The sequence below is a fragment of the Nicotiana attenuata genome, chromosome 6 (genome assembly GCF_001879085.1).
Source record: "Nicotiana attenuata strain UT chromosome 6, NIATTr2, whole genome shotgun sequence".
NCBI lineage: Eukaryota > Viridiplantae > Streptophyta > Magnoliopsida > Solanales > Solanaceae > Nicotiana > Nicotiana attenuata.
In genome coordinates, this window is record NC_031994.1 from 15,310,951 (window position 1) to 15,325,892 (window position 14,942).

Below are 14,942 nucleotides of genomic sequence, written 5' to 3' on the forward strand. Positions count from 1 at the left end.
TGGCTCCTGATTGATTGCCTAAGACATAATATATTTTCCTTTTATTTTTTTAAATTGTTTTTGACATTCTTCTCTAGTTAGCAGGTTTGTGAATTCAAATTTGTGAAGTTGCTACTTTTTTTTCCCACCTGAAGTTGCTTCAAAAGTTCGAATAATGACCTGATTACTTAATTGACATGTACTGGGAACACTGTCTTTTTAGTCTAGTGGCTTTATTGCTCATTGATTCTTTCAAAATAATTCTTTTCCCAATTAGCACAATGTAACGGGTTACAAACCGCAAGGCACACAATATATATAGACGTCTACATTGTATCTGAACTTACCATTCCATTATTCGTTAGAGAATTATAAAATAAGATACAAGGTTTTCTACATAAAGGGAGTTAGTTGCACCCAAGGATATGGCCTGACGATCAATGAAGTGGATGAAATCTTGCAGATCAGGGTTTAAATTCCATTAGAGATGAAAAAAACACTAAATAGTTATTGGCGGGAGATAGCAAGTGTAGGTTTCTACATAAAGGGCGGGGGAGCCTCCAATTGCTATATTTCGCAAGGTTTTTAATTGTTATTATTATTTTTTGGTTGCTAAATATTATGTATGGATGCATAGAAAATAAATATTGAAGTACATATTTTCTGGAACCAGTCCATAGACTTGGTTCCTAGTAGGTCCTGATCATAGAAACAGTTTAAAAAGGGGGAGTGAAACAGACTATATTTCGCATCATTAACAAATAGACAGTAGATGCTATTTCCATTTCTTTCATCTTAATTTTGAATATTTTTCCCGATCTCTTTTTCTTCACTAAAAGGCTTTACAAGCAGAAGACGTATCGCCAGGGTAATGCCATCCCAAAAAAATAAAAAATAAAAACTTTTAAAGCTGTGACTTGGCTTGATCATACTAAATGAGTAGTGAGTGTACAAAGAAAATTAATAACCGTACCAAATCGATAATTTGAGTCAAAACAGAAAAGAAAAATTGGATGCGGTTTGGTATTGGGAAAAAAAAAGTCCGACCATAATTGGTTTGGTTTGGTTTTAACTAATAAAAGTCAAACTGAAACCAAACCAACCCGACATTACATTTATATAATTTTTAAAAATATTTTATACATATAAATATTTATTGTAATGTAATTTAGAAATATTTTAAAAACATTTTCACAGTTTTATCTTTTAAATGAATGAAGATAATATAGGAAAAATGATACTATATAGCAGTTCTCAAAATAATAGTGGAATATATATATATATATATATATATTATATATATTCTGTATGTTGTATCAAAATTATACAAATTTTAAAAACTTTTCGGCCGAATGTAAATAATTTCTGGAGCGGGCTAAAAGCGATGATATCATTTAATGTAAGAATTTTTACCTCCTATAGAAAAGGTTAACACCATATTTATTTTAAATAAATACCATTTAAAAAAAAATATATTCTATATATACCTTTTAAGATTTATAGCAAAATATTTAATTTTTGTTACCTCCTAGCCCGAAGCCACTAAATACGCTAATCAGTTACACTATTTTCTTTCTCTATCTACTTTGATACATCCCATTCTCTTCCCCCGTCCCTTTAAAATTTCCGATCTCCTCCTCCTTCCACCAAATTTGTGCAAAGCCCACTTCAGAAATTGCTCCGGCTCCGCATCCCGACGACTGCGAATACAGTGGATCAGTACGTTCAGTGAAAAAGAGTAGCATTTGAAGCAGGAATGAGTACCGCAGATTAAGCAACTGAATATACAACCAAAGAAGAAAGCTTTCTCAGAAAATTAATACATCAGAACTCTGCATGACAAAATTGATGAAAAGGTTTATTCAATTTAGGATACTCCCTAATCCCCAGGACGCTGTTATGATTCTCCATTGAGTACATAAAACTGCTTTGATTGCTCCAGGGGAAGGTCTCCCCAACAATCTTTAGTGCAAACGTTGCCCCTGAAGTGAATATACAACTATATTCTCTTCGTGATGCATTGAAGAAATTAAGAACATGAACAGAGCCGTGATGTAATGGTAAAAGAAAGTGAATTCAATGTATCTCGTTGTATTCCATGTATTTCAGTGTATTCAGTGTCTTTTTTTCTCATTGCATTTCAATGTATCCCTCTGTATTCTATCTATTTCATTGTCTCGCTATATGCCATGAATGTATTCATATGTTTTTTTAATTAATATAATTTATGTATTCAGATGTATCATAATTTCTCTGAAGATTACTGTGTTTTTGGGGTATTTTGCGGTTGAGAATCTTTTTTATAACTGAAAAATATAAATTTTGTGTGTTATAATTGAGTTTGATGAGTTATATTAGGAGTCTATTATGTTAATTAATTCACTTTCCGTTTTAAAAACAGTGTAATCCCCTATTTCACGCCGTGAATACAGTCGAATGCAATAATCTGTTTAGCTGTAATCCCATGTTTCACTCCATGAATACAGTTGAATACACTCGAATACAACAACTGATTAGCTGGACTTCCCTGATTCACGCTTATTTTTGCTACTGTATTCATGAATACAATAGCTTAAATACATCAAATACATCTTATAACCACAAAAAAGTATCTATATTCCGTAACATAGCAAATGATATCTATAAATGACTAATTACTACTAAAAGATAGTGTTTTATGAAGACTTTACTGGAAAAAACAAGAAAACCCCGGAAAAAAGCAAAAACTCGACTTTGTTGGTTTGATTTGGTTTATAAATTTAAACATCCAACATTATTAATTTGGTTTGATAACTAAAAATTTCGAATCAACCCGACCTATGTACACCCCAAAAAATATGACAATATTCCTTCTAAGTCAATGAGCTTTCGGAAGCATTAGCCCCATCACATTAATTGGAGCTTCGAATGTAATGAGAAAAATAACTATGAGAATAGAGATGTAGTCTGGGGACCATTAACGAAGGTGATCATCGGGATTCTGGAGTAGCAAATTTCAAGTCGGCTTTTTCTTGAGTGATATGTGATGACTGACGATTGGTTAAAACATGAGGAGATATTTCCTTTCCTTTTTATCCTTTTTTTAGCCAAATTTCTATCAAAAACAACCTTTTTGTCCTTCTAGGTAGGGATAAGCAGCGACATTCAGAATTTAGATTTTATAGGTTCATATCGTAATTTTAAATTAATATATAATAATAACTGAATTTACAATTAGGTATTTATAAATATTTAGTGAATTTCTTAATAGAAATACAATGTCAATGCAAAAGATACTAGGTTCTTGGAAACCTAGTAACAAAACTCTAGATCCGCCACTGGGGTAAGATCTTCATATACTCTACCTTCCCTAGATCCCACTTGTAGAACTTCACTGCATTTATTGTTGTTGTAAGCAATGAGAGATACAAAATAACAATAACTACACCGATCCGCTACATGCTACTCCCTCCGGTTCACAATAAGTGTCCAATTTACTTTTTCATTTTGGTTCAAAATAAGTGTCCAGTTATTTAATCAAGAAAGAATTCAATTTGTTTTTACAAAATAACCCCTATGTACATATCCCTAAAAAGTTTTCTTACTCCCCACATTAAATATTTAATTAGGGGTAGTTTAGTCATAGTAGGTATTTTGTATAGAATTTAGTATTTCCTTAATGGGCGTGCTAAAAGTAAATTGGACATTTATTGTGAACCGGAGGGAGTAATAAAAACACCATTGGCACAATGTACAAATTCTTTATAGTATTATTAATGAATGATGGTGACACAAAGGCAGAAGTCCTATTGAAAAGGCTGTTGTATTATTAGTGAAGGTGACACACGGGAAGTTTCCTACCCATGTTATATTGTGGTGCCGAGAATATGTTGACAATCTAATTCTAGTTTAGGAGGGCTCAATCATATATATATATATATTCTTTCTACTAATTTTGTGAATTGGATTCACATTGAGAGACTATACTTGTTGACATTTATATATTAGCATGGAAGTTTCCATACCGTTGATTTTGTTTGGTAAGCCTTCCTGAGCTAATTGTCAATTACTAAATAATCGTAGTGTAGAAATCCAACTTGACGGCTCAACAAATGCATCTGATCCAGATCAACAGCTGATAAAGACGAAATTTATAGAGTCAAACATACTGTAGAGAAGAAGTGTGAGAAAAATATCAAGAAAACACTGCAACTATAGGAACATCCATTTCAGCTTATATTCAATTAATTCTCATGCAAATTGGCTGAATAAAACATCATAAGCAATGAAATTAAGCACTAGAAAGATACTTCTATTTCGAGTTGTTCTTGTTCTGTTTTTTTACATAGCAAATGCTTCAGACACCATTAGCACCAATAAATCCCTGCAAGATTCAGAAACTTTAGTCTCCAATGACAAAAGATTCATATTCGGGTTCTTTAGTCCAGACAATTCAACGAATCGGTATGTTGGTATTATGTTTAATATCCAATCACCAACTGTTGTATGGGTAGCCAACAGAGACAAGCCTTTGCAAGATTCTAGTGGAAGTGTGACAATATCAGAAGATGGAAATCTTGTAATCTTGAATGCACAGAAGAAAAGTATATGGTCATCCAATATTTCAACAGCTGTGAGAAATTCTACTGCCCAGCTCTTGGATACTGGGAACTTAGTATTGAAAGAAAGCTCCAATGGGATAGTCCTCTGGGAAAGTTTCCGGGATCCTTCAGATTCCTTCTTGCAGTATATGAAAATTGGCGTCGATAAGAGTACTAACACGACAAATCTGCTGAAATCATGGAAAAGTCCTTCGGATCCATCTGCTGGGAGTTTCTCAGCTGGTATTCAACCTGAAACGGTTCCCCAGATTTACATATGGAAAAATGGGAGACTCCCTCATTGGCGTAGCGGTCCATGGAATAAACAGATTTTCATTGGAATACCAGACATGACTTCTTTCTACCTCAATGGATTTGATCTAGTAAATGACAATAAGGGAACCGCATACCTCTCCTTTTTATACGCAAATCAGGCTGAGATTGCCTATTTCACCTTGAACTCAACAGGGTTTTTGTATCAGAAATATTTGGATCCTAAGAAGAATTATTGGGAAGTGACATGGGAAAGTCAGGTAAGCGAGTGCGATTTTTATGGAAAATGTGGGCCTTTTGGAAGCTGTGATCCTAGAAGCTCACCAATCTGCTCTTGTTTAGAGGGATTTAAGCCGAAAAGTGAAGAGGAATGGAGGAAAGGAAATTGGACTAGTGGATGTCTAAGAAAGTCCATGTTAGAGAGTGAAAGAAACAACTCTAACATTGAGCAAGGTAAGCAAGATTGGTTTCTGAAGCTGCAGTCAATGAAAGTACCGGATCTTGCTATTTGGGTGCCTTTTGCCGATGAAGATTGTTATAAGGGTTGCTTAAGGAATAATTCCTGCATAGCTTATTCATACTACATAGGCATAGGATGCATGCATTGGGAAGGAATCCTACTTGATGTTCAGAAATTCTCCACGGGCGGGGCAGATTTATTCGTTCGCCTTTCGTACACTGAGCTTGGTAATACCTTTTTCTTTTCAGAACTATAATATAAGCTAGTACAAAACTCTGCTTGCCCAAAACATATGTCTGATGTAAGCTTATTTCGGAATGCAGATCAAAAGAGAGATATGAAAGTAGCCATTGGGATCATAGTACCAGTAGGCTCAATAGTTCTTGCCATTTTTGGATACTTTTCCTGTAAATATTTAGCTAAGCACAGAGGTAACGATCTAATCTGTAACGTTAGAAAATTTTTAGTAGCTTTAATAATTCATTATCAATTTATCTCTAATGTGTTTTTGAATCAGCAATGAAGAAAAAGAGTGAGCTCTTATTACGAGAATCATTGCCAAACTTCTACAAGGAAAGCATGGTTACAGATGACCTCAACCAAGCTAAATTTGAAGAGCTACTTGTATACAACTTTGACATCTTAGCAAGTGCAACCGACAATTTTCACTTGTCTAGCAAGCTTGGGCAGGGAGGTTTTGGTCCAGTTTACAAGGTAATGTTCTCTGTCATTGAGTCATTTATTATCTTTTTCAGAATAGAAATTGACGGAATATGATATAACTACAGGGAAAATTGCCAGAGGGAAAAGAAATTGCTGTGAAAAGGCTTTCACAGTCTTCTGGTCAGGGGCTAGAGGAGTTTATGAATGAGGTTGTGGTGATTTCCAAACTTCAACACCGTAATCTTGTTAAACTCCTTGGCTGCTGCACAGAAAGAGGAGAGAAGATGCTGGTTTATGAATACATGCCAAAAAGAAGCTTAGATGCATATCTCTTCGGTTAGTTGATTACCATTACTTTTCTGTTATATCTCATGGTGTCTAGCTAAAAAGGAAATTGTTTGTAATATTCTCAAACTTGTATATTTTTTCGATGTACTTACAGGTTCAGACCCTGAAGAGAAAGAGTTCCTTGATTGGAGTAAACGTGTGATCATCATTGAGGGAATTGGTCGAGGCCTTCTTTACCTTCACAGAGATTCAAGGCTAAGGATTATTCACAGGGATTTGAAAGCAAGCAACATTTTGTTGGATGAACAACTGAACCCAAAAATTTCAGATTTTGGCATGGCAAGGATTTTTCCAGGCAACCAAGATCAGGCCAACACAGAGAGAGTTGTTGGTACCTAGTAAGTTCGTGTATCTTTGTCTTTATCTTTCATGATTGCAAAGAATACACAAAGTAAAAATTCAAAATTATAACATGATGCAGTGGTTACATGGCACCTGAATACGCAATGGAAGGAAGATTCTCAGAAAAATCAGATGTTTACAGTTTCGGAGTTTTGTTACTGGAAATTATTAGTGGAAGGAGGAACACGAGCTTTCACCAAGATGATTGTGCATTAAGCCTTCTAGCATATGTAAGTTCATATGAAAATTAAGTTCCTACTACTTTTTATGAAATGTCAACTTTTCATAATTCAAGTTTCCATTGTGTTGTAAAATGTGCTTGCTCTTCAGGCATGGAAGTGTTGGAACGAAAATAACATTGTCGAATTGGTTGACCCCAAGATAATAGACATGCAGTTTGAAAGGGAAATTCTGAGGTGTGCACATGTTGGACTATTATGTGTTCAAGAATATGCAGAAGATAGACCAAATGTTTCGGTGGTTCTATCTATGCTCACTAGTGAAATTTCTGATTTGCCAAGTCCTAAACAACCTGCATTTACAACAAGACCGAGCTGTTCCAAGAAGGAATCTTCTAAAACTCAAGGCTCCGTGAACACAGTTAGCATTACTATTATGGAAGGACGATAAACAACAAAAAACAACAACAACAATAGCCAGTAAAAATCCTACTAGTGGGGTGTGGGGAGGGTAGAGTGTATGCAGACCTTACCCCTATCTCGGAGGGGTAGAGAAGCTGTTTCTGGGAGACCCTCGGCTCAGAGACAAAAGATTCGTAACAAGGGAAACCAGACAAATAACAACAACGATAAAACATTTTAACATTTTAATTTGGCCATGTATTTTATTCCTTCCCCTGTAATTAGGGATGTATCTGATTCTTTCCTGTAATTATTACTGCCTCTGATTCATTTGGTAATCATTCCACTCAATATTATCTCAGTACATTAAGAATTCAAGAGAAAAGAGTAAGTCACTTATGCAGTAGGTGTTTAATCATGAGTTCAGCACTAATAACATCAGATTAATAAATTGTTTTAGTTCTTCACCCTCCACAAACACACAAACATAACGCACAGAGAGAAAGCAATGATATTGTTTGATGATAGAATCCATATCCAAGCAAGAAGATAGCAAAAACTTCAAACTCAAAGTTGTTAAGCAGTAGCCTAAAAAGATGTGTTTCCTGAAATTAGAGAAGTTCATCTACTACTAGATTTGGAGTTACCTTTCTTTCATGGGGAAAATGACTTCCATTACAGCCATCTTAACGTTTAATTTTAATATCAATTGTTCCAGTTCATTATTATCAATCTTTACTACTGATAAATTTTTAATCAAAACTGTATCCTATTTGCTAATATTACTACTATTAATCTTCAAAAGTGGCCACATTAAAATTAAGAGAAAAATACTGACCTTTGGTCTTTCTCGGGAAAAAAGGCATTTGTTCGCATAGTTCAGCTTCTCATGTCCGATACTAATTACCGCCGCATCCAACTGAAATATATATAGCGTGGCTGGTCAGGATCTGAAACCTCTGCGTTTTAATCTCCTCATTCAGGTTTTGATTTTGACAATCCGAGAGTCCATTATAAATCTGCTTTCATTATTTTAACCAACTTAGCCACTGTTCATCTTAGATAATTTTGCAATCGAATGGACAGTAGAATTAAAAAATAATCACATTTCAAGTGGTCATTCAAAAATAGCCGCAGTTTCAAAAGTAATCGAAAATTAGTCACTTTTCATTTAAAGATAAATTTGAACGAAAACACTGTTCAAATTCGGAAAAATACTCTAGTATAATATACCGGTCCAGCATACTATACTCGAGATTGGAGCACCGGTGGTCCAATCTCCAATATATTATACTGGAACTTTTCGCGTGTTGGAGTTCCAGCATAATATGCTGGAAGTCATACACATCAAAGCATTAAATGCCATAACTCAAAAGCCGCACAAGGGTCGCCGTCAACACGATTATCGAGAAGCCCACGAACCGCTATTGGTTCGTCCTTTCTGCTGCCCATACGGCTTCTATAAATACACCAATCGTTTGATAATTCAACTTTTTACAGCATCTTCAAGCTTTCAAAGCCAAGGCCATCCCCTTTCTCATTCCTCCTTCTTCTGTTATTGATTCCTTACTTACTTTCTCAGAAAAGACTTTTCGCCACCATGGCTAGAACCTCTAAAACATTGCCTCGAAAAGAGGACGCTACCTCTTCTTCTCGAACGTCCAAAGGAAAGTCCAAAGTGATACCCGCAGTTGAACAGTGCACGCCTACAGAGTTTAACACGGCGAAGGATTTTTCCGTCCACAAGCCCTCGTCAACACCGGGCCGATGCGAACATGTGTCTCGGTATATCAGTGTCGTGACCGATATAGGGAAAGTGAAGGAAGACTGTCGATGGAGGGAGGCAGTGCTGGTTGAGATCTCCCGTCCTAACGAGAGCATAACGGACCACAAGGCTGGTTTTCTTTATGTATACACATACCCATTCACTTTGGGTCCGTCAATTCGTCGAACCCTCCTTCCCCGGTGATAGATCCGGTTATTCTCGACTTCTGTGACAAGTATCGAGTGACGCTCGGCCAAATCTATCCATCTTTCTGGAGGATAGTCTACATGCTCCATTGTTTCTCCGACAGGGTCGCGGGTACCACTTTTATCCTCGACCATTTGATTAGATTGTACAACCCTCGATTCTATTGAGGTTTAATCAAGCTTCAACCTCGGTCCAAGAAGCCGTTTTTCTCGAGCATTGATGAGGACAAGGATTTAGGGTGGATGAGCAGGTTTGTCCGAGTGACGACCTCAGACATCATTCCGCCCGAAAGGATGCCATTCCCGAGGGAGTGGAACACGCAACGTAAGTATCTCTCCCTCGAACATGCATTATTGTCTTCTTACTTTTCTTCCGAAAAATGATCTCTCCTTTGTTTATGCAGCTGCCGTTTGGGATCCTGAAGCGGTCCAAGATCTGCCGGGATGGATTAAACAATTGGATGTTTCGTTCCCTTTCTCGGGCGGTCTTGGCCCAACCCGGCTAAAACGCGGCGGGTGGCCAAGAATCATGGTAAAAATCCTTCTTGCCACCTATATCATATTTTTATGTATCTTCCCCATATCCTCCATGTTAATAAATTTTGATCGCTATGTTTGCGCAGGCCTTGGCGACGGAGTGTTGATGAGATCACCTCCCGACGGCGAGGTGGAGGCTCCGGTGCCTGATAAGGGCAAGAAGAGGAGGAAAGAGGCAGCTGTTGATTCCCCTGCGACAAAGAAACCTAAATCACGCAGGCCTCGAGCTGGTGCTAGGACCTCGGCTTCAGCTTCCGTAGCAAGCCCCAGTACTGGGGACGAAGACAATGATGAGCATGAATGCCGTTTGGTTCGAAGGATGAGGTCGGGCCCGGATATCCCGCAGGCGTCCCGATCAAAGGCCACTGAACCGAGAACGGTCGATTCAGATCGATCCCGTGTGGTGGAGACCCTCGAGGAGGGTGCGAACGCGGTCCCTGAGCCCTTGGTCGAACGTCATGCAGTTTCTGCTGAGGAGACCGTTGCTGCTTGCTCTAAAGGGTTTGGGCCCGGAGCCTTTCGGGGACAAGATTTGCCCCTTGGTGATATCGAAGCCCTGGGTGGTCTTAACTTGGGTGCTCGGTTCTCGCCCGGGGAATACCGGGACGCTTAGGACCTAAACGTTACCAACATGGAGGGTCCCCTCAGAGGGGGAGGCGAGCTTGACAACTTCTTCGATGGCATTGACGATGTCAGTGAGGACATTGATCTCTATGCTCCCAACGCTATCGAGGAAGCGGAGAGGCTCCAGCAGAAGGTGATAGCTTTTCATGTACACTTTTCTGGTCTTAAATACCTATCCTCATTTTTCCTGACTCTTCTATTTTGTTGTAGGCTAAGAAGATGTATGATCACGCCTTCGCTAGGCTCCAAGACAAGCTTTCACGCCGGGGGAAGGAGCTTGAGAAGCTCACCTCAGGACTGCAGGAGTCGGAGACCTGCTCTGCCTGCAAGGACGAGGAGTTAAATGAACTTCGGGCGAATTTGGAGAGAGCGCTCCGGGAAAAGGCTGGTCTTGCTGAGCAGGTAACTTGTTATTCATAAATTTGTTCATTATTATCATAATTCGAAGTCTACTGACTTATCTTTTCCTTTGCGGATCGGACAGAAGGATGTTCTCTCGGGGCGGCTTCGGGGAGAATTTGCTACTATGAACACGGAGATCCTCGAGCTGAGGAGGTGAAACGAGATCATGACCTCGGATTTGGGATCGACTCAGGGTCTTCTCCGAAATGCTCGGGATGAGGTCGATGTGCTATCTGCAGCCAAGTCCAAGGTCGAGGAGAATTCCGCTACATACCTGAGGGACGCCGCTACTGCGAATCAGCTAGCCCGAGATATGTCAGAGGAGGCCGAGCAGAAGCTGACTCGGGCCGTCGCTTACGCTCGCGCTAAGGCGAGGAGGCAAGCCTTAGAGGAAGCCAATGTTGGAGGTGCCGATCTCTCAGCCAAGATCGAGGAGGCCCGAAATGCGGAGGAAGAGTTGGCACTCTTGGTCACTTTGGATGAAGATCCTGGAGATGGCTCAGAGGGCAGTGGTGACGAAGAGTAGGCCTGTGTATTTTTACTTTTGTGCATGTATTCCCCGGGAACGGGTCTTGTAAAGGTGCCCCTTGCAAACATATTTTTGTAAAAAAGATTTTTTGTTTCCAGCCTTGCATTCTTTATTTTTCAGCGAGCGTGTGGAATTCAGTCTTTGAACTTTGACGCTGACTCTTAGGAGTTCATATTAGGGGGCAATCGGGACTCTCGAGATCGGGCACCATCTCGAGGTTAGGTCGATGACTTCTTTGGAGTCAACGCTTATAATACCAGAGGTCCTCGCGGTTTCGATATTTCCCGAGCACCGCATGACAGCGTTATTCATGCGACGGTAGTGGGGCCACCCGGGTGGTCCCACCTGTACGTTTCCCAAAAAAGTGGTGCTGTCATGGTCAGACTTGATTGGTCTCCTGGATAGGCGAACAGTCGTCGTCTGCCTCTATATATGCGTTCGCTCATTTCTCAACTGGGGATTCTGCTACTCTGGGCAACTATCCCTTTCATAGAACTCTTACTCCTTGTGCTAGTTCTCTCATCATTTCAGCTTAGAGCCTTCGCCCAAATCTTCGTCCCCCTCTTCCTATTTTACTGCAGCCATGGCCGCTATATCGAAATCTGTTCATCAAGGAGAGGGGAGTTCTGCCTCTGTTCATGTCCGGTCGGTGGTACACTGCAGGTATCTGGTGAGCGGACCTCGAGATGCTTCGTCTCGAGGAGAGATTTTATGTCGGAGATAACTCCCAACACTCAAGGGCATAGGGAGCATGGATCGAGGTTCATCTCCTCAATAGGGGAAGAACATCTCGAGATGATTAGGAAAGACTGCGGATGGGGGGAAGAAGTGGTACTGCAGGTACCTTCCCCGGAGGAGAGCATCATGACCCATGTCGAGGGGTTTTTGAATGTGTACACGTATCCCTTTACGTTAGGCTCCCTGACAGGGTCGTGCTTGATTTCTGTAGAAAGTATCAGGTTACCCTAGCGCAGGCTCACCCATCCCTTTGGAAGATAGTGCTGATGATAAGGTATTTTGCGGATAAGGCCGGGCTTGAATTCACCCTTANTTTATTACTGTGTTGTATAGAATGGATTACCTCCATGGAGTCTGTCTCTATTTCAAGAGGGAACATTCTCCATTCTTGTGTTGTTTTGATTCCCTCAATCAGTGCCTTCATTCCTGCTTGTAGTAAGCCATTTGCTTGGGTAGATTTTGCAAATCCAACCACCCAATTTCCATAAGTAGTTTTTGAATACACCCCCTAGGCCACTTTTTTGGTTATGGTTATTGAAGCTAGCATCAATGTTAAGCTTAAACCACCCTTTTGGTGGTTTGTTCCATTTGATCTCTATGAGAATTTTAATAGAAGTGTTGAGACTTTTTTCAGTGAGCAGCTTAAATTCAGTAGTCTCGGAAGCTGGCATCTTGCTCGACCTATGATAAGCGCAAATGGCGAGACCTATCCAAGGGGAGATGGGAGGCAAAGCATCATGGTAGGTGCTTGGTGGCTTGTTTCCATAGAAAGGTACTTTCTTTTTAGCGAACTAATTCTACCGCCGCAGGTGTTGGAGGTTTATTCGAGATGAGGCCGTGTCCCCTGGGGGAGGAGGAGAGACTGTCGACCTCGGGATCGAGGGCCGATAATAAACGGAAAGAGTCTTTGAGGTGCGAGGATGCTCACGGGGGGGCAAGTCCTTCTCTGAGGTTCAAAAGAGGCGAGTCGGCCGATCTTCCGGCTTCGGAGGCCTCTTCTTTCGAGAGAACATTTCCTATCCCCGTGGAAGGTACTTCGAGGAACAAGGATCATCTGGCGCCTCCCTCTTCTCCTACCGAAGGCATTTCTGAGGGAACTAAACCATCGGATGTATACTCGACCTTTGGTGAGGCTCACCGGCTTAGCTCCATGGTGAGTTTTGGTAGCTGGTATACGCTCCTTTCAGTTTCGCGTCCTTCTTACGGAGCTTTCTCTTGCAGGCCTTTAACAAGATTAAGTCCGAGCTACTCCGCCGTGAGGCCAGGCTGTGGAAATCTTTGGATGAGGAGAAGTCCCTTAGGCTTCTTTGCACGAAAAAGGAAGATGAGCAGGTATAGCTGTGGTACGAGGCGGATCGAAGTTGGAACTTCGAAAGACAGGTAACCTACATTTCATGTCGATGTATGCCCTTTTCCGCTTTTGGATATTAATATTCTGATATTTCACTTGAAGGAAAATTCGGAGGAGGTGGAACGACTTTGGGGCGAAGTTGGCCGAGCCAAGCGCGAATACGATGAGTTGAAGGCTCGGGCGGACGTCCAAACTTCAGTGGAGAGGGGTGCTCTGGCTAAGGCTTCCGCCTTTGAGGTTCAACTTCTCTTATCTCGTGATAACAGCGTGGTTCGAACATATATGATTACGAAGCTCGAATCTGAGCTTTTGAAGGTAAAGTCCAAGGTTGTGGATGCCCGGGCTGAAGCCGTAATGAGCCGAACCAAGGCTGACAAGAAAGTTGCGGTCTACTTGAAGGACGCTGCTGATGTTCGAGCTAAGCTGAGAAGGGCTCTTGACCGTGAGGGCAGAAGCTTGGAGTATACACGGTGCAAATCTCGAAGAGAAACTCTTGAGGAGATCCATGCAAGGGGTTTTGATCTCTCGGAAGAGATAAAGCAGTCAAAGGCGGACGAATATGATGCTAAATCCTTTCTGTCCGATACCGAGGATAACGAGAAAGAGACCGACGGGTAGCAGTCCCGGAGAGGGACGTAGATTAGGCCTTTCCTTTTCTGAATTTGTATATAGCACTTTCGAAGTACATTGTAAATGGAGCTTGTATTTTTTCGCATATATGTATAAAAGGAAACCTCGCGGTTTTATTTCTCCTGCACTTCTTTTTGCCTGGATTTTAGCCAGATGAGCTGGTCTTCAAGTGAAAAGGAATCCTTAGATTCATAGTATGGCCTTGGGGCTCATTAGGCTGGCCCGTAGGCTCTTACGCGCTTTGGTTGGTGCGACCTTTTAGCATAAGCCGGCGTTCGAGCTCTTATGCTTTTGCTTTTAGGTATATTTAGTCAACTGTTTCAGGGTTCAGTCTTCGAGTCGGATTTTGACTCGAGCTCATTTGACCCTCAAGTTTTTGAAATTAAAGCTGGCCCTTGGGCTCTTACGCGTTGGGTTGATACGACCTTTTATGTGAGCTGGCGACAGTGGCTCTTACGCTTTGGGTCGATGCGACCTTTTGTGTGAGCTGGCGACAGTGGCTCTTACGCTTTGGGTTGATACGACCTTTTATATAGGCTTTATTTTTCCCTCAATAAGGATTTTCTATGGAATTGTGTTTGCCTGATTCTTCGACAGTTTGATAGAACCTCGATTGTGAGTCGTTATATGGCGATGATCCAGCACCTCTGGAGGTTTGGCTCGGTGGCTGAGTATCTCGAAGCCTGTATTTAGGAGCTGACATGGTCGAAGCTCTTTTTCCTATGTCAAGAGTAGCCTGTTTAACCGGTTCTTTTCGAAGTATATTCGAACTGATTGAAGGCCTGTGATTTTATAGCGATGGTCGGGCGTCCCCGAGTCGCGTTAGTTTGGCTAGTACAGCTTTGTGACCGTAGTTATTGTGTTTGGCCGGAGCCTTTCAATCTCCGAGTGAAGTAGTTTCGGCATCTATATCGAGGGTATGCCTTATTAGGGG

The 14,942-nt window shown here is 40.7% G+C and overlaps 1 protein-coding gene and 1 long non-coding RNA gene across 2 annotated transcripts; one reads left to right on the forward strand and one right to left on the reverse strand.

Annotated features, from left to right (window-relative positions):
- On the forward strand, nucleotides 4,100-7,582 carry LOC109226633 (G-type lectin S-receptor-like serine/threonine-protein kinase At1g11300). The gene is made up of 7 exons (XM_019391456.1): nucleotides 4,100-5,519; nucleotides 5,616-5,723; nucleotides 5,810-6,006; nucleotides 6,081-6,291; nucleotides 6,398-6,641; nucleotides 6,725-6,875; nucleotides 6,976-7,582. The coding sequence occupies exons 1-7, from the start codon at nucleotides 4,244-4,246 to the stop codon at nucleotides 7,273-7,275; spliced, it is 2,487 nt and encodes an 828-aa protein (XP_019247001.1). The 5' UTR covers nucleotides 4,100-4,243; the 3' UTR covers nucleotides 7,276-7,582.
- Nucleotides 6,126-8,280, reverse strand: LOC109226634. Its single transcript, XR_002068096.1, has 3 exons — nucleotides 8,065-8,280; nucleotides 6,396-6,480; nucleotides 6,126-6,217 (listed from the first exon to the last, which is right to left on the reverse strand). It is a non-coding gene; the product is annotated as an uncharacterized LOC109226634 (long non-coding RNA).

Coding starts and splice junctions, on each gene's coding strand:
- LOC109226633 (XM_019391456.1), top strand. CDS start 4,244: ATGAAATTAAGCACTAGAAAGATACTTCTATTTCGAGTTGTTCTTGTT. Junction 5,724..5,809: donor ATATTTAGCTAAGCACAGAG/GTAACGATCTAA, acceptor TTTTTGAATCAG/CAATGAAGAAAAAGAGTGAG. Junction 6,642..6,724: donor GAGAGAGTTGTTGGTACCTA/GTAAGTTCGTGT, acceptor AACATGATGCAG/TGGTTACATGGCACCTGAAT.